At 36.3% G+C, this 24644-nt stretch overlaps 3 protein-coding genes and 1 long non-coding RNA gene across 6 annotated transcripts; all 4 read right to left on the bottom strand.

The window, feature by feature from the left end:
• Positions 1-358: 358 nt before the first annotated feature.
• Positions 359-8781, bottom strand: LOC137746738 (TMV resistance protein N). The gene is made up of 6 exons (XM_088688071.1): positions 8056-8781; positions 6700-7807; positions 6229-6582; positions 4289-6094; positions 3458-4170; positions 359-2528 (listed from the first exon to the last, which is right to left on the bottom strand). The coding sequence occupies exons 1-5, from the start codon at positions 8589-8591 to the stop codon at positions 3466-3468; spliced, it is 4509 nt and encodes a 1502-aa protein (XP_088544197.1). The 5' UTR covers positions 8592-8781; the 3' UTR covers positions 359-2528; positions 3458-3465.
• Positions 8782-10830: 2049 nt separating this feature from the next.
• LOC148698779 (uncharacterized) lies at positions 10831-11436 on the bottom strand. The gene is made up of 2 exons (XR_015957940.1): positions 11166-11436; positions 10831-11066 (listed from the first exon to the last, which is right to left on the bottom strand). It is a non-coding gene; the product is annotated as an uncharacterized LOC148698779 (long non-coding RNA).
• Positions 11437-11687: 251 nt separating this feature from the next.
• Positions 11688-17617, bottom strand: LOC137748640 (3-oxoacyl-[acyl-carrier-protein] synthase II, chloroplastic-like). Of its 2 annotated transcripts, none has more exons than XM_088688085.1 (14): positions 16723-17617; positions 15797-16002; positions 15516-15719; positions 15000-15110; positions 14660-14755; positions 14438-14483; positions 14263-14342; positions 13808-13876; positions 13435-13519; positions 13015-13169; positions 12852-12932; positions 12663-12722; positions 12397-12564; positions 11688-12121 (listed from the first exon to the last, which is right to left on the bottom strand). In XM_088688085.1, exons 1-13 carry the CDS (start codon positions 17099-17101, stop codon positions 12448-12450), a joined length of 1689 nt encoding a protein of 562 aa, XP_088544211.1. In that variant the 5' UTR covers positions 17102-17617; the 3' UTR covers positions 11688-12121; positions 12397-12447. The 2 variants fall into 2 exon arrangements, with proteins under 2 accessions (XP_088544211.1, XP_088544213.1); XM_088688087.1 differs by having other exon boundaries at positions 11688-12137; positions 16723-17575.
• A 4852-nt stretch (positions 17618-22469) lies between these two features.
• On the bottom strand, positions 22470-24582 carry LOC137748329 (uncharacterized). Of its 2 annotated transcripts, XM_088688092.1 has the most exons (8): positions 24497-24582; positions 24077-24397; positions 23784-23877; positions 23523-23641; positions 23346-23429; positions 23064-23147; positions 22896-22975; positions 22470-22790 (listed from the first exon to the last, which is right to left on the bottom strand). In XM_088688092.1, the coding sequence occupies exons 2-8, from the start codon at positions 24371-24373 to the stop codon at positions 22784-22786; spliced, it is 765 nt and encodes a 254-aa protein (XP_088544218.1). In that variant the 5' UTR covers positions 24374-24397; positions 24497-24582; the 3' UTR covers positions 22470-22783. The 2 variants fall into 2 exon arrangements, with proteins under 2 accessions (XP_088544218.1, XP_068344572.2); XM_068488471.2 differs by lacking the exon at positions 24497-24582 and having other exon boundaries at positions 22548-22790; positions 23784-23882; positions 24077-24370.
• Positions 24583-24644: the final 62 nt, after the last annotated feature.

Genomic DNA, 24644 nt, shown 5'->3' on the forward strand with positions numbered 1-24644 from the left:
ATTTTGTGGATCATTGTGAGATTATCTAGCTTGGAATTTAATTTATGTGAACATAATATTTTACGTTTACAAGATGTTTTACTACAGGAGAGAGATACTGATACACTGTCTTAAATTAACAAATAAAGAACATAAACAAGTCCAGTTCTGAAATCAGAGAAACAAGTCTTCGTGCATCTCCGCCAAAAATGACACTTGGAGGATTACAAACTCTAAACCATGCTTGCCAAAAACATCAGAATCATGATCGAGTAGGGTCACCACACTCGTTCAGTTGCATCATAGAAGACCTGTTCAATATCAAAACACAAAATGGATTTATCAAACATGACTGAAGTGATGAAAAACACATCAGATCTTGTCCCAAAATCAGATTTTGTGGATCATTGTGAGATTATCTGGCTTGGAATTTAATTTATGTGAACATAATATTTTACGTTTACAAGATGTTTTACTACAGGAGAGAGATACTGATACACTGTCTTAAATTAACAAATAAAGAACATAAACAAGTCCAGTTCTGAAATCAGAGAAACTAGTCTTCGTGCATCTCCGCCAAAAATGACACTTGGAGGATTACAAACTCTAAACCATGCTTGCCAAAAACATCAGAATCATGATCGAGTAGGGTCACCACACTCGTTCAGTTGCATCATAGAAGACCTGTTCAATATCAAAACACAAAATGGATTTATCAAACATGACTGAAGTGATGAAAAACACATCAGATCTTGTCCCAAAATCAGATTTTGTGGATCATTGTGAGATTATCTAGCTTGGAATTTAATTTATGTGAACATAATATTTTACGTTTACAAGATGTTTTACTACAGGAGAGAGATACTGATACACTGTCTTAAATTAACAAATAAAGAACATAAACAAGTCCAGTTCTGAAATCAGAGAAACTAGTCTTCGTGCATCTCCGCCAAAAATGACACTTGGAGGATTACAAACTCTAAACCATGCTTGCCAAAAACATCAGAATCATGATCGAGTAGGGTCACCACACTCGTTCAGTTGCATCATAGAAGACCTGTTCAATATCAAAACACAAAATGGATTTATCAAACATGACTGAAGTGATGAAAAACACATCAGATCTTGTCCCAAAATCAGATTTTGTGGATCATTGTGAGATTATCTGGCTTGGAATTTAATTTATGTGAACAGAATATTTTGCGTTTACAAGATGTTTTACTACAGGAGAGAGATATTGATACACTGTCTTAAATTAACAAATAAAGAACATAAACAAGTCCAGTTCTGAAATCAGAGAAACTAGTCTTCGTGCATCTCCGCCAAAAATGACACTTGGAGGATTACAAACTCTAAACCATGCTTGCCAAAAACATCAGAATCATGATCGAGTAGGGTCACCACACTCGTTCAGTTGCATCATAGAAGACCTGTTCAATATCAAAACACAAAATGGATTTATCAAACATGACTGAAGTGATGAAAAACACATCAGATCTTGTCCCAAAATCAGATTTTGTGGATCATTGTGAGATTATCTGGCTTGGAATTTAATTTATGTGAACATAATATTTTACGTTTACAAGATGTTTTACTACAGGAGAGAGATACTGATACACTGTCTTAAATTAACAAATAAAGAACATAAACAAGTCCAGTTCTGAAATCAGAGAAACTAGTCTTCGTGCATCTCCGCCAAAAATGACACTTGGAGGATTACAAACTCTAAACCATGCTTGCCAAAAACATCAGAATCATGATCGAGTAGGGTCACCACACTCGTTCAGTTGCATCATAGAAGACCTGTTCAATATCAAAACACAAAATGGATTTATCAAACATGACTGAAGTGATGAAAAACACATCAGATCTTGTCCCAAAATCAGATTTTGTGGATCATTGTGAGATTATCTAGCTTGGAATTTAATTTATGTGAACATAATATTTTACGTTTACAAGATGTTTTACTACAGGAGAGAGATACTGATACACTGTCTTAAATTAACAAATAAAGAACATAAACAAGTCCAGTTCTGAAATCAGATAAACAAGTCTTCGTGCATCTCCGCCAAAAATGACACTTGGAGGATTACAAACTCTAAACCATGCTTGCCAAAAACATCAGAATCATGATCGAGTAGGGTCACCACACTCGTTCAGTTGCATCATAGAAGACCTGTTCAATATCAAAACACAAAATGGATTTATCAAACATGACTGAAGTGATGAAAAACACATCAGATCTTGTCCCAAAATCAGATTTTGTGGATCATTGTGAGATTATCTGGCTTGGAATTTAATTTATGTGAACATAATATTTTACGTTTACAAGATGTTTTACTACAGGAGAGAGATACTGATACACTGTCTTAAATTAACAAATAAAGAACATAAACAAGTCCAGTTCTGAAATCAGAGAAACTAGTCTTCGTGCATCTCCGCCAAAAATGACACTTGGAGGATTACAAACTCTAAACCATGCTTGCCAAAAACATCAGAATCATGATCGAGTAGGGTCACCACACTCGTTCAGTTGCATCATAGAAGACCTGTTCAATATCAAAACACAAAATGGATTTATCAAACATGACTGAAGTGATGAAAAACACATCAGATCTTGTCCCAAAATCAGATTTTGTGGATCATTGTGAGATTATCTGGCTTGGAATTTAATTTATGTGAACATAATATTTTGCGTTTACAAGATGTTTTACTACAGGAGAGAGATACTGATACACTGTCTTAAATTAACAAATAAAGAACATAAACAAGTCCAGTTCTGAAATCAGAGAAACTAGTCTTCGTGCATCTCCGAAAAAAATGACATTTGGAGGATTACAAACTCTAAACCATACTTGCCAAAAACATCAGAATCATAAACAAGTAAAATTTTGATTGTTTGAAAACACAATTCTGCCCATATTTCTTATTCACGTTCCTTTTTAAGTAAAGTGTTAAACTGGTAATTTCATAAGGATTTGGTTGACAATGAGTGTTCTATTAATATGTAACTAGCATTTGCCTACACACTTTGTGTGCATGAACACATTTTTTTTTTAGAAAATGAGAGAGAGAGAGAGAGAGAGAGATAGAGAGAGAGAGAGTGTGTGTGTGTGTGTGTGTGTGTGTGTGTTTGGGGGGGGGGGGAGTAGAAGGTTTTTGTTTTTTGTTTTTTTTATTTTTTTTAACATCACCTGTAGGTAAGGCTTCAATAAAAAAACAGTAAAATTTACACATGTGAAATTACATCATTGCCTATCATTTTTTTTGTGTGATAGAAAACTAAGTTGTGTTTTCACCCTCTTTTGGTTAACAAAGAGGGTTTCATTAATTAATAAAGATTTAGATATACAAAAAGAAAACAGAAGGGCAAACGCAAGACAATAGAACAAACGAGTTTTCGTTTGCAAACCAAAATAGTCATCAAATAGCCTCTTAGTTTTAGAGATTAGTAAAGTGCAAACAAAAATGTACGTACCCAAACTCCTAATGAATCAGAAATTGTGGATCATCTGAAGCGGACGGTTGCTCTTGCTCCTCATCCTCCTCAATATCAATTGGAACATTAGGATCAATTTGCCTGCATTTTGGATGATCTTCTGCTGGCTCCGAAGATGAGGAAAGCCATTGTTTTTGCTGATCATATTCATCATCGACGATATCTGAGGATCCACGTGGACGAGGCCTCTTCCCAACACTGCTCGTTGGTCTCAGAGACAATTGAAGCAGTTCGTCTTGGTTGCGCAATAGGCAGTGCACGCCGCAGCTTTTAATGGGGCTGCCATTGTGGAAAGGAATAACAACTTGACAAATATCTCCCTGCTGCTCCTGCTCCCATAAATCCACTAACCAAAGCAGCACATGAGTTGCCTGTATGTTATGCTTATACGGTATATAAGGTCGAAACTTTTCTCCGTTGATGAAAATACACACATCAAATCCTACTTCCCAGTCATCATCATCATCTTCATCAGAACAATAAGGTTGTTCAAGAACAAAAGATAGAGCCAATCCTACTAACGTCTCCCCCACTTGTAATTTTAGAGGAATTTCAAAACGAAATTCACTGTCAGATCCATCCCATTCATCAAAAGATAGAACAGTTGTGGGATGGTTAGAGGTATAGGTGAACCACTTTGGAACTTCATTGCCTGGGTAAATAATGCCCAATTCAGAGCGCGGATATATTTTCTGCAATAATAGATATGTATAGTTTACAAATTACAAACATTTGTGATTTGATCTCTCTTTCAAGTATCAACAAAATTAATTTTCATTTGAACATAAATTAAGAAGAAGAGAGACCTACCTCATTCAACAAGTTGTTTTCCAACTTTGCCACCTCATCGTCACTTAGTCCAGAGCAGTTACACAATTTAAGATGCTTAAGCCTCGGCGGCAGTTTTGGAATTTTCTCCAATGACGTGCAATCGTCCAGATATAACCCTTCTAGTTTTGGTGGAAGGACTGGAATTTCCCAAAGCTTCTTGCAATCCTTCAAGATAAGTGTCTCCAAGTTGACAACTTTGCTAATACAATCTGGAAGGCTAACAAAATTGTTTCTCGACAGATCAAGTGATGTTAATGCGGACCAGCAATCAAGAGGCACAAGGAAATCACTTTCTGATAAATTGCATCCTTCCAATTCCAGATCAAGAGACATCCGTAAATTGGTACTGCAGGATGAAACTTCATCAAACTTCACCTTCTTTCCAAAAGGGAGGAGTTGGATATTTTGCAACTCACAACCACTTGCTTTCAATGTCTGAAGCCCAGTAAGATACGCAATTGATGAAGGCAATTCTCTTATGCCACTTCTTCCTATATTCAAATGTCTTAGGGACCTTGATTCAAGTCTTGTTGCAAACCTCGTAAGCTTAGAGCACCCATCAAGATGCAATTCTTGACGTTTATCAAGGAATCCAACTGAATCATCAACCTCGACCAAACTTGTGCAGTCTCTTAGATCCAACACACTTATGTTTGGGCTTCCGGATAAGTCGGGGACATTTTGCAACTCACAACCATTTGCAACCAAGTCCGCAAGCCCAGTAAGATACGCAATTGATGAAGGCAATTCTCTTATGCCACTTTTTCCTATCTCCAAACGCATCAGAGATTTCATCTTGTCCTTCTCTATTTCTGGAAACCTCTCCAGCCTTCTGCAACCTTCGAGAGAAAGATAATATAGGGACCTCGACCCAAGTCTTGTTGGAAACCTCGTAAGCTTAGAGCACCCACTAAGATCCAATTTATGAAGTTTATCAAGGAATCCAACTGAATCATGAACCTCGACCAAACTTGTGCAGTCTCTTAGATCCAACATCCTTATGTTTGGGCTTCCGGATAAGTCGGGGACATTTTGCAACTCACAACCATTTGCAACCAAGTCCGCAAGCCCAGTAAGATACGCAATTGATGAAGGCAATTCTCTTATGCCACTTTTTCCTATCTCCAAACGCATCAGAGATTTCATCTTGTCCTTCTCTATTTCTGGAAACCTCTCCAGCCTTCTGCAACCTTCGAGAGAAAGATAATATAGGGACCTCAATCCAAGTCTTGTTGGAAACCTCGTAAGCTTAGAGCACCCATTAAGACGCAAAAATTCAAGTTTATCAAGGAATCCAACTGAATCATGAACCTCGACCAAACTTGTGCAGTCTCTTAGATCCAACATCCTTATGTTTGGGCTTCCGGATAAGTCGGGGACATTTTGCAACTCACAACCATTTGCAACCAAGTCCGCAAGCCCAGTAAGATACGCAATTGATGAAGGCAATTCTCTTATGCCACTTTTTCCTATCCCTAAATGCGTCAGAGATTTCATCTTGTCCTTCTCTATTTCTGGAAATCTCTCCAGCCTTGTGCAACCTTCGAGATAGAGACTTTTAAGGGATCTCAATCCAAGTCTTGTTGCAAACCTCGTAAGGTTAGAGCACCAACTAAGATCCAATGTCACAAGTTTGTCCAGGAATCCAACAGAATCATCAACCTCAACCAAATTTTTACACCCACTTAGATTCAAATGCTTTATGTTTGGGCTTCCAGATAAGTCGGGAAATTTTTCCAAGAATTCGCAACCACTTAAATTCATCCATGTAAGCTTTGCCAAATTCTAAAATACCAAAGACAAAAACAAAACAAAAGTTCACTTGCTTTAAAAAGAATGTAATAAAACAGCTGAGTATTTTTTTGAGAAAAAAAAAATGTTTAAATAAATAGTGATTCAAAATAATTTAAAGTATGTACCTTAAATTCCTTCAATTGTCTTATGCCACTGAATGACACATCAAACTTAACGAGATGTCTTGGATAAAAATTGGACGGCAAATTGAGCACAAACGTATGCCTTCGATCAAAGCAAACAAGATCTCTTGGATGAAAATTGGATGGCACATAGGTATGCCTTTGATCAATATTGGATCGTCCACCGAATTCAATCAACCTCAAACTGTTGGGCAGATAATTAACGCATCCTGAAAAGTGTGCATTACGGTTTATAAAAAATTCAAGATTTTCCATCTTCCAGAAGCTTTTTGCATTCAAGGGTATCACATCTGGTTCGGGCAGGTTCACAACAATGCCTCTAATTTTCTTTGTTCCCTAAGATGGTAAAAGATATAATGTTAACAAACAAGTCACAATGAGATTTTTTTTTTCTTTTCAAAATCATGCCAATTAAATCAAATGTAATTCTGTAAGAACATATATTCTACTTACTTTGCAATCAATTAGAACATTGCGCACATCTTCATGATGCCACAACCTGCTCCGCTTGCGTGGTTCAGTGGGCGATTCTTCACAAACTATACGCTTACCCATTTGTTCTAGCAAATCATGCATACAAATCTTCTTATTATGAATACTTATGATGGCTTTCTCAACGAGTACATCAAGACAATGTTGAGGTACATAGAGCTTTGAACTTCTTAATATTTCTAAAACATAGCATTCATGTTCACCCTTGAAAAAGCATGCAATGTCTAGGAAAACTTGTTGCAGAGCATAATCCAAGGCATCATAACTTTTCCGAAGTATTCTTTGAATACCTTTATAAGGTTCTCCTTCGTAAGAATCGTAACTATTCAATACAGCTTGCCAACGACCTATACTTTTCTTACGCAGATAAGAACCTATAAGATTAAGAGCTAGTGGAAGGCCTTGCGCATAGGCTATTGCACATCGTGCGAGGCTCAAATAATCATCTGGAGGTTTATTTCTTTCGAAGGCATTCCAACTAAAAAGCTCAAGTGCTTTGTCGTCTTCTAACTTTTGGACTTCATATATCCACTGACCTCCATAAAAATCTAGCAAACTTCTATCTTTTGTGGTTATGATCACCCTGCTACCCTCACCGAAACAATCGACATCAACCCAGTTTTTTAACTGCTCCAATTGATCCACATCATCAAGAATTAAGAGAATCTTCTTTTGCCTCAACCGATTCTTAATAAGGCTGATTCCCTGATGAACATTGACAATTTCCCACTCTGTGCCACGTAGAATTTCAGATAGAAAAGTCTTTTGTAGTTGGATTAGGCCTTCACGTGTTGTCGATGATTCTCTAACATCTTCCAGGAAACAACTACCTTCAAACTTATGAGCAATTGCATTATAAACAGCTTTTGCGATTGTTGTCTTGCCTATTCCAGACGTCCCCCAAATCCCAACCACACGACGACCATTTCCATCGACACCTAAAAGATCCTTCACCTCTCGTACGCAAGATTGTATTCCAACTGGGTATTTGGCCACATCCAAATATGTGCCATCAAGTACTTTGAGTAGGATATCCTCAACAATGTTGCTGATTAATGTAGCTTCATAGCTAGCAGTTAAAAACAAATCACACAATTAATCAGTGAACTTTTTTTTTTTTTGGCTATATTTCAGAAAAATGTAGAAAAGAATGTGAAAACAAATAGACAGGAATATTACACGATATTAACAAAAAAGTGTACTTGAATATATTTCTATGTTTCTATCCAAAAATGCACTAGTAATTAACTATACTGATGACATTATTCCAGGAAACTAATTATATAAATACACGTTAAGGGGAAGAAATGTACGTACTCTCCTTCCTTGACAGGATGTCCTGACAAATCTGCTGCTTCTCTAAGAGCACTCCTCCATGCGAGGATCTTCTCCTTATTGTCCTCGAATTTGCACTCAAGTTTTTTGAACTCTTCACCGAAACTACTCGTTTGATTTCGTACATGGGACGGATCCACCTTGTAAAAAACTGGCAAAACTATTTGTTGCTTTGATTGTCTACATTGAAAAATCTTGACGAGCTCGTCCAAGCACCACCTTGAAGCTGCATAGGTTTTAGAGAATATGACGAGAGAAATTCTTGACTCTTCAATTGCTTGGAGGAGCGCTGGTGATATTTCTTCTCCTCTTACAAGTTGGCGATCAATGAAGGTGTGGATTCCCTTGTCGACCAACGCCTTGTATAAATGATCTGTAAAAGTGGTGCGTGTATCCTCTCCTCTAAAGCTCAAAAAGACATCATATCTCCACGAAGGAGTACTATCGATACAAAAAGAAGAAGAAGAAGAAGAGGAGGAGGAGGAGGAGGAGGAGGAGGAGACAAGTTGATTATTCATTGGAGAAATCCAGGTAAACTAAAGAACCTTTCAAAGGATTGATTGTGGATTCTGGACTGGTATTCGCGTCAAGACTTCGCTCTTGCTATGCATACTTTTCTTGCTATGTAGGAAGCAGCAGTTTCCTACCTCCTTCAATGTGAATGTGGACTCTCTCTTGTCACGTTAGTCCTCATGCTTTTCTCCCTACCTACGAAGCAGTTTCCTAGATACTAGCTACCTTTCAATGTGAATGGGTCAAGTTGATATTAATTTAAGCGTAATGTTAGTTTAATTTAAGCGTAATGTGGTCAAGTTGATAGGAAACTTTTTGGCTACTTCATTTCAAAAACGGATATTAATTTAAGCGTAATGTCAGGAATATTAAATTTGTAAAGTAAATTACATAAAAGTTAACGATTATGTTATTACTTAGGTATTGATTAATGATTTAACGTGCTTATTTTTTTATTATTAATGATATATTAATTAGTTTACAAATTTTATTTTTCAAGTACTACCCTTAACTTAAAAGAGAGGAAGTTTCGTTGCAACCTACTGTTTACTATTTTTGATGGAACGATCCACGGTAATGATATTCTAAGATAAACACAGACGATTGCAAAATATAAAATTATTTGTTGACACGTGGTCTTTAATTGAACGAAGATGTGTCTTATTAATTTGTTTTGTTATGGTTTTGGAACTTTTTGTTTCTTTGACCAGTGACCGACTCACCATGGCTTTGTCTGTATTTTATTATTCATTGATATTTGTCATCCCCCATGGCCCTTCTTCACCAATGACTTTATAATTCCGAACCATTTGCCTCTTTTCAAAGGCCACATCTTTGTGTTGTATTCTTTTTATTCGCTGGATTTAATTAATTAATAGTTAGGTTGAATAAATGAGCCACACGTGATTTACCTCTGTTTTAATGTGACGAGTTTAAGTTTGGAAGACCGGATTCGCAACCATGCGGAGAGCGGAGACATTGAGCTCGTTTAGATGTATTTTTAAAATAATTGAAAATGTTTTTTATGAAAATATTTTTGGAAATAATCATTAATAAAAATACTAGTGAATCTTAAAAAAACACTTAAAGTTTTTCATGGAATGCTTCTTATAGAAAACATTTAAGTGCTTTTGAAAATCAAAAATATTTTCTCTAAAAACACTTTTAATGTGAGAATAACTTTCGTTGCAACTTAATTTCATTAGCAGTGATTTATCTTTCTTTACTGATGCCCTACTTTTTCACCTCACGTCACCAGCATGATACAGTGCATCATGATGCTAACATATCTGTATATCAAACCAATCTTGCACATAGAAAAGTTACTTGAAATACTGCAACAAAAGCACTTTAGATTGTTAAGTGGTTTTCTTCACACCTTTTTTTTTTTTTTTTTTTTGGTACTCCCTTTTTTATTTGAGGACGAACCTTGACACAATAAAAATGTTGTTCATTTGTAACCAAAAGATCACAGATTCAAGTCATAGAAACAACATTTTCGCAAAGCAAGAATAAGATTACGTACAATAGACATTCATCCCGCAACCCTCATAAAGCGAGAAGCTTTGTTGGCTTGAGACTCACTTTTTTATTTCTACTCAAAACTTGGCTCCAATGGAGTACTTGTTTCTTTTGATTCCGTGATTTGTTTGGCGTTAGAACTTTGTCACACCACATGGGAGGAGACTATGTTCTTCCTCTCTCGTATGGATGCTACACTTAACTACATAAACAATGCATATTTTGGAAGATATTTCTTCCAATCCTATTCCCATCCTATACAGCTGTGTGGTGGTGGTGAGTACTACTCTCCCACTTGGTGACTTCTTTTTTTCAACCTTTTGTAATGTGAGCAATTGGTGTCATTGCCAGAAAAGATGGATTTCTTTCACCCATGTCTTGGGACTTTGCTTACAAAATGGTCCAGAATTGGACCCGCATTCGAAGAAATTCGAAAAGAAGAAACTTAAATTTAACAAACGATAATATTTAAACATAATTTCGTCCATAATTATAGTCATGCAATAAATTATTTTTAAATGAAGTGATAGACAAGAGTTATATACTATTTCTAACCAAAGATGCCAAATATAGCCTCATCAATAATTTATTATTTTTAAATTTATTCTTTAACTTTATTGGTTAATTGAATTAAACGACTTTATTAAAATAAGGTTATCCAAATATGATTTTGAGTGTCATATGTCGCTAAATGAATAAGTCTCCTGATTTTTTACATGTCACTAAATAACAAACTCCCTATATTTCTGATCTTTATATAATTTTGATAATTTCTTCCAAAAAATATTCGAGTAACACGTGTCGGGTGTAATTCCTTGATTAAGACAAGCATCCAAATGAAATGACATGCTGTAAAATTAATTCCCTAATGTTTAATTCATATGGAGCAAAGCATGCATATGGCCGGCCTCTTGAATCTTTGATGCACAGAATCGGGTCAATTTTGGACCAACATAAATCTGACAGTGAATCACACAAACGCACAAGAACACAAAGATATATCGTTAAGTGTAAAAAGAGGTTACATGGTTCAAATAAAAATTTCCATTTACTTTTACCTGGTTTGAATGGTCGGAGGTTGCTGGGATTTGAAGACGAAGTACATGCTTGAACCATACGCATATTGGCCACTTGATAGGAAGTTGATCAGCCGTAGACCAGAGCACAGGGCGGCCGCGAGAAGGGGAAAGCGAGTGCGGTGAAGACGACAAAGAAGCTCGAAAGGCAGAGTGCCTCGGCTATCCTCTCCGCCGAAGACTTGAAGTCCAAAACGCGGGTCCAGAGGAAAGGGAGCAGCAAGAAGAAAGCTAGGTGAAGAACCTCCCACTTCTATCAACACATTCAAGGGGAATATATAACACAAGGGGTCTTTGTTTTATAGTTTTTCTCCAGATAAAAAAAAAAAAAAAAAAAAAAAGAAGGAAGGGAACGTGTAGGTTAGAATAGAATATCGCTTGCTCAAAATAAAAAAGTGGAGACATAATAAAGAAGCTCGAACAGGTCCCAAGCATACCATCCACCGAACTGAATAACGGACTACTTAGACCTACAGTTTCAATGCAAATCTGTACCAAAGGGGATTTCTGTTTCCCTGACTGGGAGTTATCTTTGAAAATTAAAATTTGGAAAGAAGATACAAGTAGGTCGGAATTCGAAGAACGTAAAGTCATGTACCTGCCGACTAAATTTCACTACAATTATCTATCAGCCAACTAATTGTACAAGAAAACCAAAATCAAACAAGGTAACTATTGCCTTAGCGGCGATTCAACGACTGGCACATAAAAGGAACAAACGCTACTGTGGTTATGGAAGGGGAATTTTTCTAACAATAACAAGCAAAAGTATTTCTTGTTAACCATTGGGTGAGCTCTTAATATTTTCTACTTAGGGGCCTCCTCAACAGTCTTCTCGAGCGATTCAGTTTTCGTAGCCGCAATCCATCCGACCATAGTGAAGATCAAATACAAGGGAGACTTCTTGGGTGCTTACTTCAATGTGGATTCAGTCTTATCTGCAGATAACTAGTTCTGCTTAATTTGCAAGCAAAATAAACGCAAGAAAGATCATTGATTTCATTGTTGAAGATTTATGTGACAGTGCTCGTAACTGTTCTACTATGTTGATTTCAAGTTGAAAGATATTAACTCTCAGACAGAGTCACAATACTGCAGAATTATGTTTCGTACTACTATTTTTCATAAGAAATCCCGACACTTTGCGTGATTTGTTTACATATTACAATTCTTTCTCATTTCTAATAAAAAAGGTGGCAGTATGCAAACATACCTTCAGTACGATTGCAGCAAAGGTTGGAGTAGCACACTTAGATCTGTGTTTCTACTTGTATGGGGCAAACAAGACCGACGAGTTGTGGCCACCAAACCCAAATGAGTTAGACAATGCCACCTTAACGTCCAGTCTCTCTTTCTTTGGACCCACTAGTAGTTTTGTATCCTGCATTCACGTGCTGACAGAGTAAGATGATTCCAAATACACTTTCATTGGACATTATACGCCAGAAAAGGGTTACAAGGGAACAGAAGACAACGTACCATGCCCTTATCTGGGTTTTCCAGATTAATATTTGGATGTATCCACCCAGTTCTTATCGCCTACCCAAAAAGAAGATAACATGTCAAGAACTACACTTCAAGCTAAACAAACAACAATTGTATTTGGTCTTACATATATGATCTAAAAATAGTACAGTTTTTCCAAGTCAAAAACATCACGTAAGTTACCTGTACTGCTGCAACAGCTTCTACAGCACCAGATGCTCCCAGTAGGTGTCCAATCATGGATTTTGTAGAGTTCACTCTCAACTGTAAAACGTAAAGATCTCATCGAATATAGAAATACAGGAATTAAGAAAAACAGATAACGCATCCTATGTATTGTTGTTACCTCAGGATTCTGGCCAAAACAATGAATGAGAGCATTGTACTCCTTGAGATCTCCGGCCGGTGTGGATGTAGCATGTGCATTAATGTAATTAACATCTTCCCTAGACACCCCAGACTGTTCTAAAGCCTTTTCAATGCAGAGAATAACCCCAGCCCCTGTTTCCAAGGACATTAATAAAATAATTCAAATTCCAGAACTTGATGTTATTCATTGAAACAAAGTGCAAGGCGAATAAAATTATTCACACAAAAAACATGCTATAACGACATTATTCATACAAATATTTCCACGTAATGTTCTTTCATAATGAACCTCTACTAGATCAACAGAAACAAGTTGCCAAAAACTTTCTTGGTTCCACAGCTCAACAAAAGAATGCGAGAAGCGTAGGAGTGAGATTTCCAAAGATAACGCATATACCATCAGGGTGTGGCTCAGTCATGTGGTAAGCATCACATGTGAAGCTTCCACCAAGGAATTCTGCATAAATAGTTGCACCTCTTTTCTGTAATAAAAAAAAAAATCGATGAATTAAATCCTCTTTTCTGTAAGATAGAAATGAATGATTAGAAAATGTGTTTGAGACTATAGGGGTAGCAGCAAGTTCAAGAAACGTAACAGAAAGCATGATACGGATTAACTTGAGGGAACCACAGGATACAGAATGTCCCTACAGACTTTGCACCTACAACCTTACAGTTACAGATGATGTGATCCTATACAGAAAGAAGAAAAAAGGATATCCAGACAAACACCCAAGTGCCATTGCCAAGGTCAAAGATTTAGAAAATACCTTAGCATGTTCTAACTCTTCTAGAAGCAAAGCGCCAGCTCCTTCCCCCATAACAAAGCCATCACGATTCTGTCCAATAACCAAAAACAAGATTTCGTTAAAAACAACACCTAGGTAAGTCTACATGTAAGTAAGAAACAATTATTACAGTTTCAAACTTTCTTTCGCAATGCAGTAACTTTGCACTTGTTTAACGTTTCTACAATTAAGAAACTCAAAGCTCAAGCTCAATAGATATGACTAGGTTTAGTTATAAATTACGACACATCATTTCAAAAAGCTGACTAGATTCCAACACAAATTTATGTTGTGACATCCAATATATGACATGCCTTTCGATGATTTTTACCATTCTTGTGCATAACAATATTTACAAAATTTTCATCATATAACCTAAACAATAACAGTGGAAATAAAAGAATAAATGAATCAAGCATTGTTATTGGCCACATTACACTATCCCAAGGGCGTGATGCTTTGGTTGGATCATTGTTTCTTTGTGACAGTGCTCTGCATGCCACAAAGCCTCCCAATCCTGCAGTGATAGCATAAGAATAAGATTATTATATTATTATACGTGCAACTCTGAGTAAACTAAGAAATCAAATATACAAAGAATGGGAGCAATACCAATAGGTATCATCACTGAATCTGAACCACCACAAAGCATAAGGTCCTGCATAATAGTTCAAAGAAAATTGTAACTCAGTTATTATAATACACTCAAAGATCGTTCATCAGCACACCATTACTTTCAATTTTGCATCTAAACTACCACTAAATTACTTCACGTTGTAGGAAAATATTATGCATCTAAACTCTACCACTTAATATGATTAGCAGAATACTTACTGCTTCACCTCTAATGATATGATTAGCCGAATTCAAAATACAGAAGTTGCTTGTAGCACAAGCAGTAGAAATTGAATAATTTGGGCCCATCCAACCCTGCAAGTGTAAGAGTAAATATCAGTTAAATGGACAAGTACAAAATCTCAGCGGTCATCACAAACTGTAAGAGTATGCATCAAATATGTATATATACACACACACACACATATACATACACACACACACACACACATATACATATATATATATATATATACATATATAAAAACATACATATGCATGCATACATACATATATATGCATATATATATATATATATATATATATATTATAATCTCACCAGATCCATTGCCAGCATGGCAGAACCCATATTTGTGGTTGCGAAAGGTACACAGAAAGGGTTCATCTTCTTATAGGAAACCCGTAAAGCTTCAATTGCATCATTGAAGATCTGTTCAATATCAAAACGCAAAATGGATTTATCAAACATGAACGAAGCAATGAAAAACACATCAGATCTTGTCCCAAAAGCAGATTTTGTGGATCATTGTGAGACTATCTGGCTTGGAATTTAATTTTTGTGAGCTGCGTTTACAAGATGTTACTACAGGAGAGAGATACTGATACACTGTCTTAAATTAACAAATAAAGAACATAAACAAGTCCACTTCTAAAATCAAAGAAACTAGTTTTCGTGCATCTCCACCAAAAATGACATTTGGAGGATGCGACATAACATTACAAACTCTAAACCATGCTTGCTAAAAACATCAATTTGAAGACAAACCGGTAGAAAGATTTTTCAATGTTCCGCAAAAAGTGTACATGATATTAAGGCACAGAACACTGGGGTTACCTTCATGCCACCCATTGCTGAGCCAATCAAAACCCCACATTTTGCTTTGTCTAATGTCTCCATGACTTCTTCTGTGATTCCAGCATCTGCCAAGGCTTTCTTTCCAGCAGTAAGCAAATAAAGCATGAACTTATCCATTCTTCTAGAAAACTTTGGTGCTACCCATCCATCCGTTGAGAAAGACTTGATCTCACCACCAATCCTCTGAAGAAAATAAAGAGAAGTAAGAACATGGTACAGGGAAAACAACAATTTGAAGGGAGGTTTAGTAAATTAATCACCGTTGGAAACTGGGTACAATCAAAAGCTTCTATCTCACTAATGCCACTAACTCCCTCAAGCAAATTATTGTAGAAGACATCAGAATCATGACCGAGTGGGGTCACCACACTCATTCCTGTCACAACCACCCGCCTCTGTCTTGTTAAAGGTTTCTTCTGTTTTGTTAATTCTTCAGTAGGTTGCACAGCTACAGCCATGGTTTCCCCTATATTTCCACCAATAACAGTGACATATAACAAACGTCGTGCATCTCAAACAATATGTGTACTAACTTACTAATACATCAACCGAAAAAAACAAAGTTATTGTCTTCAATTGTTTATCAGGCAATGGAATATCATTCTAGAGCGGAGATATCATTCACTCATAGGTAAACGAAACCGTCTTTCCTGGTCCAAGATAGAGAACCTATTCACTAACAAGATATTCTAGTCCTTATTCTATGTAAATTAAAGTTCCTGGCTAGTATCATGAATCACTCAACAGTTGCGAATCGAAGATGCTATGCATCAATGAACCCAACTCGAATACTTCACTATTAAAACCATTGTTTCTTTTTTGGCACCTCTATAGAAAAGAAGACAACACAGCATAGAAAACCTTTTTCTCTCTTTCCAACAACCTTTGGCATACCAATATAACCAACTTCAAGTAAATCATACTGGAAAGCAATAATAAAGCAAAATTCCAAAATATATAATTGAAAAAACCCCAAAAAAAAAAAAAATCAATCAATTAAGCCCAAAAAACACACTCACACACAAAATACATGAATTGATAGCTTCCCAGATTCTAAATCAGCTTTTTTTTTTAAGAAAAACAACAAGACCACGATCAGCATGTTCTGATACACTTCAAACAAACAATCAAAAGATCAATCATTTAACTTTGAACATGTCAAAAACAATCAGAAAAACACAATTACCAGAATATGCGGCTCCATTAAAACACCTCTGCCTTCGATTGGAAGCCCCATATTTGGATCCAAACAGTGACGAGAGCCCACTGCATCCCAAAGAAGATAAACCCCTAGAGCTGTAGTACTCATCGCACGGCTCGAAAGCCAAGCAGGAGCTCATGAGGCCCTGAATGCTGGATCCACTGAACGCAGAAATCAGACCCTTCTGAAATTCGCCACTAAAGCTACTGCATTTGGACGGCAGCCTCCTTCCGGCGCATTTCGGCCGCCTCCGGGAGGAGCTGAGCATAGATGCCCTGGGGGAGCAGTCCCTGTCGCACGTGACCGACATGCAAGCAGCCACCAGCCACGTGCAGAGCGGAGATGCAACAGAGGAGGCAGCCATGAAGGACGACGACGACGACAACCCAGATGCTCAAATCGGAAAATACCAAAAACTCAATTGAGATAAATCGATTTGGAGCAACCCCAGAAATGAAAAGCTCGCAGCAATGGCAATCTGCCCCCGTATTGGGAAGAGAGAGAGAGAGTTAAAGGGTATTTGATGGATACGGAAGAGAGAGAAATGGTGGTTTGGTGGAGGAGGTGGTGAAGAAATCGAAGAGAATCGGTGGTGGAAGCATTCGATCTTGTGGGTCACTGTGTGGGTGTTTGAAACGGTTGGAGACTGGGCAACTGAATCGTCCTCAGAATAACAACGACAAGTGCTCTCTCACCTCTCTCTCTCTCTCTCTCCCCCCTCTCTCAGTGAGTCACTGTGCTATGATGAAAGAGAGGCATCGATACAGACTCTAATACATATATCGTTTCGCAAACTACAAAGATCTCTGACCAGAAAATTTGGTACATTTATAAATTTAATTTCATAAAGCAATATATTAAATATATATTTTTAATTAGTGTGACTGACTGACAGCCTTTGTATTGATAAATAATAGGTCATTGTCAGGATTGTCACTAGCAGCCAGCCCTCCTAGAATTTAAAATTAAAGTTCTTGTTTCATGGTTTGTAATTTGAGATGTTGATCGTATCTGTTTATCGTACATTCTGCAGTTAGAAATTATTTTAAATTTTTTATTTAAAATCAAACACTAACCATATCTAACAAAAGCTGATCATATCATATACGATGAACATATATGATAATGAGGTAGCTATATTTTGAAAAAACTTGAAAAATAAAATATGGTTTTTTTGAGTTGCATATAAGCCTCACAATTTTTTATACGATATGTTTTTTGTTTCAAAATTTTGCACGATATATACAGAAACGTGATCCTTTAATGTATCGAAGTAATAAGAACTACTGAGTTTTTGGGCATGGGCAACTCATTCTTGACTGATACTTAAAAACTGATTTTTATAATTTTTAAATTGTTTTTGTACGTTCACCTCCCCAACCAATTTCAACCATTGGTTTTGAGATTCATTTAGTTTTTTGTTATACTTTATCTAGTGCAGAATCCAATCAACCCATTCCACCATTGATTTATATATTATGTCCTCCTTTTGTTTCATCCTAAATGTGATATCTTTTGTATTATGTGAATTGTTTGAAATTTTTTCGATACAGTATATATTTGTGTGGAAATATTAAAAAATATAAAAAAAAAATTATAGAAATAGGGTGAAGTTTAAATTGACATATTTCATCTATGATTTTAACATATCAGTTAAACATCGACAAAGTGCCAAATGATATTTCCTAAGTTTTTGTTTTAAATTTTCTTGTTTTTTGAGCAAATTTTCATCATTTCTATCAGTTGTTTTCAAAAGTAACTGATGTCGATATAGATATATCTATGAATATTTCTACAAATTTGCATGCAGACAATTACACCGATGTTGATATATTAAAAACTGAACTGTGTGGTATCATCCCAACAATTATTAGTTCTAGTGATATCTATAAACAATGTGCATTGTGAGATGAGTTCATTTTCATTACATGTGATAATGTGATAGTCAAAACACGAATAAATTTTTCAACCTACTAACACTGCAACAGGGATTATATTTTGTTCTCATCTAATATTTGCATACCTACCTCGGAGATATTTCCATGAGCAATTATTGTATGCTAGGTCAAATATGTGCTCAATAATTTATATCGAAGGAAACAAACTACCTACAAGGATATATATGTACAATGTCATTTTTATACAAACGCATCCGTATCCAAAAATTATGACTTTCGAAGGGCAAAGTGATACTTCAATTTTATATTTCAATAATGTTACTCGTGTTTATTATACATCAAAGTTGATTATTTTAAAATGTAACTATGTCTTGTGAAGTATTTAAGCGTAATTACGGTTATTTGTACGTCATCATATATTTGGATGTATTGACATTAAATTTAATTTACACTAACAAACAGATAATTGACCATAATAAATTGATTATTGTAAATTATAAGATCATACATGTTTTTATTTTATTTTATTAAATGTTAATTTGGATAAATTAGGCTATTATTGTCACATCCCGGCCCCGGCGGGACCACTTCCCGGGCCCGATTCCACCATAGCACGATATTGTCCGCTTTAAGCCCCCAGCACACCCTCACAATTTTGTTTATGGGAACTCACACGAGAACTTCCCAGTGGGTCACCCATCATGGGAGTGCTCTCGCGCGCTACTCGCTTAACTTCGGAGTTCCCATGAAACCTGAAGCTAGTGAGCTCCCAAAAAGTCTCATGCTAAGTAGAGATGGGAATATACATATAAGGATCACTCCTTTGGGCGATGTGGGATCTTACAATCCACCCTCCTTAGCGGCCTGACGTCCTCGTCGGCACACACGCGGCCAAGGTTAGGCTCTAATACCAAATTGTCACATCTCAGCCCGGGGTCCACCAGATCCCGGGCCTGCTCCACCACCGTAGCACGATATTGTCCCCTTTGGGCCCCGACTACGCCCTCACGGTTTTGTTTCTGGGAACTCATACTAGAACTTCCCAGTGGATCACCCATCATGCGAGTGCTCTCGAGCTTAACTTCGGAGTTCCTATGGAACCCAAAGCCAGTGAGCTCCCAAAAGGCCTCGTGCTAGGTAGGGATGAGAATATACATATAAGGATCACTCCCCTGGACGATGTGGGATCTTACAATTATCCCTAATTTTCTTTTCTAATTAATTGAAACTTTATTTTATTTTCATTTTAGATCAAGATCCTTTGACATTTGTCCATGTCATTATTTGAATATTAAATTATTTACATGTATGTCAATTTTAAAAATTCAAATACTTTTTAATCATTTCTAAATATCTCTTTTTAGTATTTTTCATATATTTCTTTTTAATTTGTACCCATTTTTTAAAAGGAAAACTGATGAAAAGTTTAAAAAAAATAAATTTTAATGAAAAATGACGAATTAAAGTGTAGTGAATAGTACCAGGAAAAAGTAAAAATGTAGTTTTTCGTTAAAAATGAATAGTACCGGGAGTGTTTCGTTAAAACTCTTTTTTTTTTTTTTTTTTTAATTTATACACTATTCTTTTAAATTTTAATGTGTACCCATATTTTTTTAATTGAATTTGTACCAATACCTTTTTGTTGAATGTACCCATGCTAATTACATATATTTATTTTATGTTTTAAAATATATCCATAGTTATTTCTTAAAATATATTAATAATTATGTGAGTACATTATTTTTTTTTTCTTAAAACTATGTGAAGAACAATACTACTCTATTCTTGAATTATAAGTAATTATTATATTTTAAAAATATTATTTGAATTTTTTTTATTTCATGATTTGTGGGATATTGAATGCATAAATGCAGAAATTAAATCCTTTAAATGATGTTAAGAACCTTGATTAAATATTTGAACAAACGAAATTTCAATTTAATAATTAGATTAATTAAGGACCGAAACCAAAATCACCCTTTTGATTTTTAGAGAAAGCCTCCAACTTATTGCAGGCCAAATTATCAGCAAAAAGCAGCATCTTGGATGAAATTTTGTATCTGAAAAACACGTCGTGCATGCAAAGGCCAAGGGCGTGCATGCATATTGATGCTCTGACGCCTAAAACTCATCGACGATCTAACTGCACGGTTTTAATCGCATGACAAATAATCCGTGTTCAAATGCAATTGTCTTTTCCCCAAAATCACAAAAATTGCATGACACAAATGAGTTTTTAAGTGCCAAAACACTACGTTTAAATCATTCTTTTAGCTTAATTAATTTCTAATTAATTTGGTGTGATTTTTTTGGAGTTGATTAAAAGGAGAATCTTGAAAGGCATCAACTAGTGCTTACGAATATGTTCATGCAGGGAAAGATGAGCACGTACTTGGTGGACTTGAGTCAACATAGGTAAGCCAAACTCCTATCTTCTCAACCAAATCCCTCTCTTATTCTCCTTTTCATGTATGTTTGCAATAAACAAATTTAAGTTGGCAAACCCAAACGCCACGGCCAAGGTACGATGGAAAGAACGACTCACAACCACCTTTCCTTTTCCCCTACTTCATCTCAACCATATCTCCAAAGCCTTTTAGTTTGCTTCCAAGAAAGGCTCCTCTTGTCACATCGAAACTGTACGAACAAATATATATATATATATATATATATATATATATATATATATAATGTTATGGAAGGAAGACAGTGAGTATGAGCTTCTACTCAAAATTCGTTATCGATTCATATAATTTTATGTTTATGATTAGAACAAGATCGCCTATACAAAAAATAAATTAAAACTAAATTTTTTTTTCTTTTCTCTAACATGGGTGGATTATCTCAAAAACTAGCTCGACAGGTTATTATATAAATAGTTTGAGTTATAGCGACTCCAGTCATATTATCAAATAATCAAGTTCCAATACAATTAAAAGTATTCTCAAAATAATAGTACTTAAGATACATATTATACCTCCAATTCACAATGCTATCTGTCACCATATTCTTTTCTAAATAAACATGTACTAACTCGCAAGTTCGGTAGGATATTAAAAATTTAAAGTCATGTTTCAATTAATGAATTGTCATTTTTTTTCTTTGGTACCAATGAGTACAGATACTGTAGTGACGGACTTTCGTTGCTTCTTTTATGTGGCTCGAAATAAATACATCCTTATCCCATATTAACACCAACGGACTGTTTAATTTACAAAGTTAAAATTCAAAGTGTGTTGATTCCTCCATGGTACAAACATAAGTTTTTTATGTCAATACACAGTTTTCTAATGGCTAATCTAGGTTTAAGCTTGGACAGCACCGTTGTTTTTCAATTGGAGGAGTGTGAAATTGAATTTAAGATCTCAAGTGCAAGAGTGAACGCTCCTAACTAATTGAGCTACAATTCTACAATCTCCTTGCAAGCTTCGACAATGTCATCAATCTACCTGAAAAATTGGAATTAAAAGTTCACACCAAACCAAGGTACGAGCCGGTAAATCTATGTTAAATTTAAGTAATTGTAATCAATAAGTTCAGAGTTCGTTCAAACTAATGAGTTAGAGTTTGAATAAATCAACGGCATGATTGCGACATCTGAGCCATACGTGTAAAGAAATCAATATACTTTTCTATGGCCACAATTCAGCTCCACTCGCTTCTGTCACAAATTGATTGGCTAGCCATGCTTTTCAAAGATTCAAGAGCCAACTAAAGGGAAAGGAATTCATGGTAAAAAAAGGACAATCATATAGAGCATATACATACATAAACAGTTTTGAATACTGTACTCGAAACTATACGATTATACGCAGAGTATAAAGGAGAACACGATTGAAGGGTCGAAAGAAAAAAGCATTTACATTTTTCATGGAAAGAACAGCACACAACAAACCCCCAAAGGGAGAATCATGAATCTTTACATGGGTCAATTTCTATACTTGCAAATGATAAGATACAAAGTACATTTGGAATCAACAGGACCTTGTTTGTGGGCACCAGCAGAAATGTAGGAAGAATGCATAACGTTTGCGGGGTTGTAATCCTGGATTTGGCAGACGAGATAGGTGATACTAACATGGTAGTGGTGTGCAACTTGTACGAACAAAGGCCTGACATGAAATTTCCCTCCTTCTGCATATCCTGCGTCACACACTATATCCAGGATGTAGGATATTCTAGAATTCAGTATTTAATTGAACAAACAGCTTCCGTTCGGAAGAAAAATATCTAACTAAGAATGTGAAAGGCCAGAATTACAAATTTAACACTCTTCGCACGCTTCCATCTGTAGGTTCTGGTGTTTGAGGGTGTTGCTCCTCGAGTATAGTTTGAACCCTCTGCATAATAGGCATCAGATGAAAGTCAAGTCTACGAGAAAGGAGCATACAGAATTTAAAAATAAAAACAGAAATTTCAGCATTTTACCTTTACAGAACTTCCAACTTCCTCAAGTTTTTGCAGTAGCACTAGATCCCCATACCTGAGAGACTTTGACGGGGACCCTTGAAGCTGACAATAGAAAAAAAGAGAATTTCTTAATTGAATATGATACGAGGCGATATTTTCCAGCATTCTTAATGGCCTGACGAGTTATCAAGGATTTATCCATATGTCCAGATAAAGCTTTGCAGATATGACCAAAAAAGTTAAGCTTCTTTGGATAAGGATTGAGATTGGCACACCAAAATAATCTGGCATATGACCTACCTTCAAATTTGGAATATCTTCAAGTGTGGAAATTTGTCTAGAGAAGACCTCGTTAGTCATGCTTGAAAGGCGCATGAGGACTGCCTGAAATGGACGTCAGGGGAGACAAAACTCATCTTTTCTAAAATTGGGGATATCCTGCGAATAAGTGTTTAACTAAAGTGGTGAATAACATACCTTCCTGAAAGCACTGGGATTCGCAATGCCATGAATATGAACATCATCGCTTGCCGGCCTTCTGACACCAACATGTTCTATTCTAAGTGAGTAGACACCGAAGAGAGACTGCAGATATCCTGAGTATAACAACAGTAACATAAAGGGTTCTGAGGCATTATTCGAAGACTAAACCTCAAAATGCAATGAAAAAACAAACATATGTATCAAAAAGTAACCTGGGAATGTAACACTTATGTACTAACTGCCAATGCTCTTTACCTTGCTCGATCACAACATCCGCTACTGAAGGCAACAAAAAATGCTTCTCCTTCTTCAACACCCCGAAAATTGGAAATGGAACCGGCTTTGCATACTGAGCTAAAGAAACAAAGCATTATCCAATGGTAACCAGTAACCCATAATTTCACATACCAAAAGCAACCAAATTCCAGCAGCATTCAAAGTATTGATCGATCGACAAACAATCAAATCAACCGAGAACAAAAATCCGCATTTGGGAGCTCAAATCATCAACAACAACATAAAGACTCAAACTTCAACTTCCAATTTACCTTGTAGACAATGGCATTGGGAGTTAGATAGAGCTTCCGCGATCGAATATCCTTTCGCAGAATGTAGCGGCGGACGGGCAGATAAAGCAGCATAAAAATCCCAATCCCCCATGCCAGTACCAAAAGCCCAGAGTAGAGAAGCCATCGTGCAGTTTGGTACTTCACAAAATTCTCCTCCGTTTCCTGAAACGAAGCTGAATACAGAACTGGTTCTTCACCTTCTGCTTCGGTTGCAGTTTCTGACAGCAACCCCTCCTCCAAGCTATCAATCTCCACGACGTCGTTTCGCGTCCCCATCCGAATTGCTCACAGATCCAAACCCTAAGCCATAGCCAACCACGAACTAAAGGTCAAATTTTTCAGAAATAAAACAAAATGTAATTTTTCGATGAAATTTGCATCGAAAGAATGAAAACATACCGATCGGTTCCGGATTTCTGAGAAGTTGAAGATGCAAGAGGGACGACGAGGTTCATAAAGCAGGTCTTCTGCTTTTCTTCTTTCAGTGTTTCAGTCTTCAGCTCAAGCGGGCCGAGGGCTGTAGTTTAGGTGCGGGCCAGGCCCAAAG

This window comes from Pyrus communis, chromosome 2, assembly GCF_041283825.1.
Source record: "Pyrus communis isolate YQ-2024b chromosome 2, ASM4128382v1, whole genome shotgun sequence".
NCBI classification, from domain to species: domain Eukaryota; kingdom Viridiplantae; phylum Streptophyta; class Magnoliopsida; order Rosales; family Rosaceae; genus Pyrus; species Pyrus communis.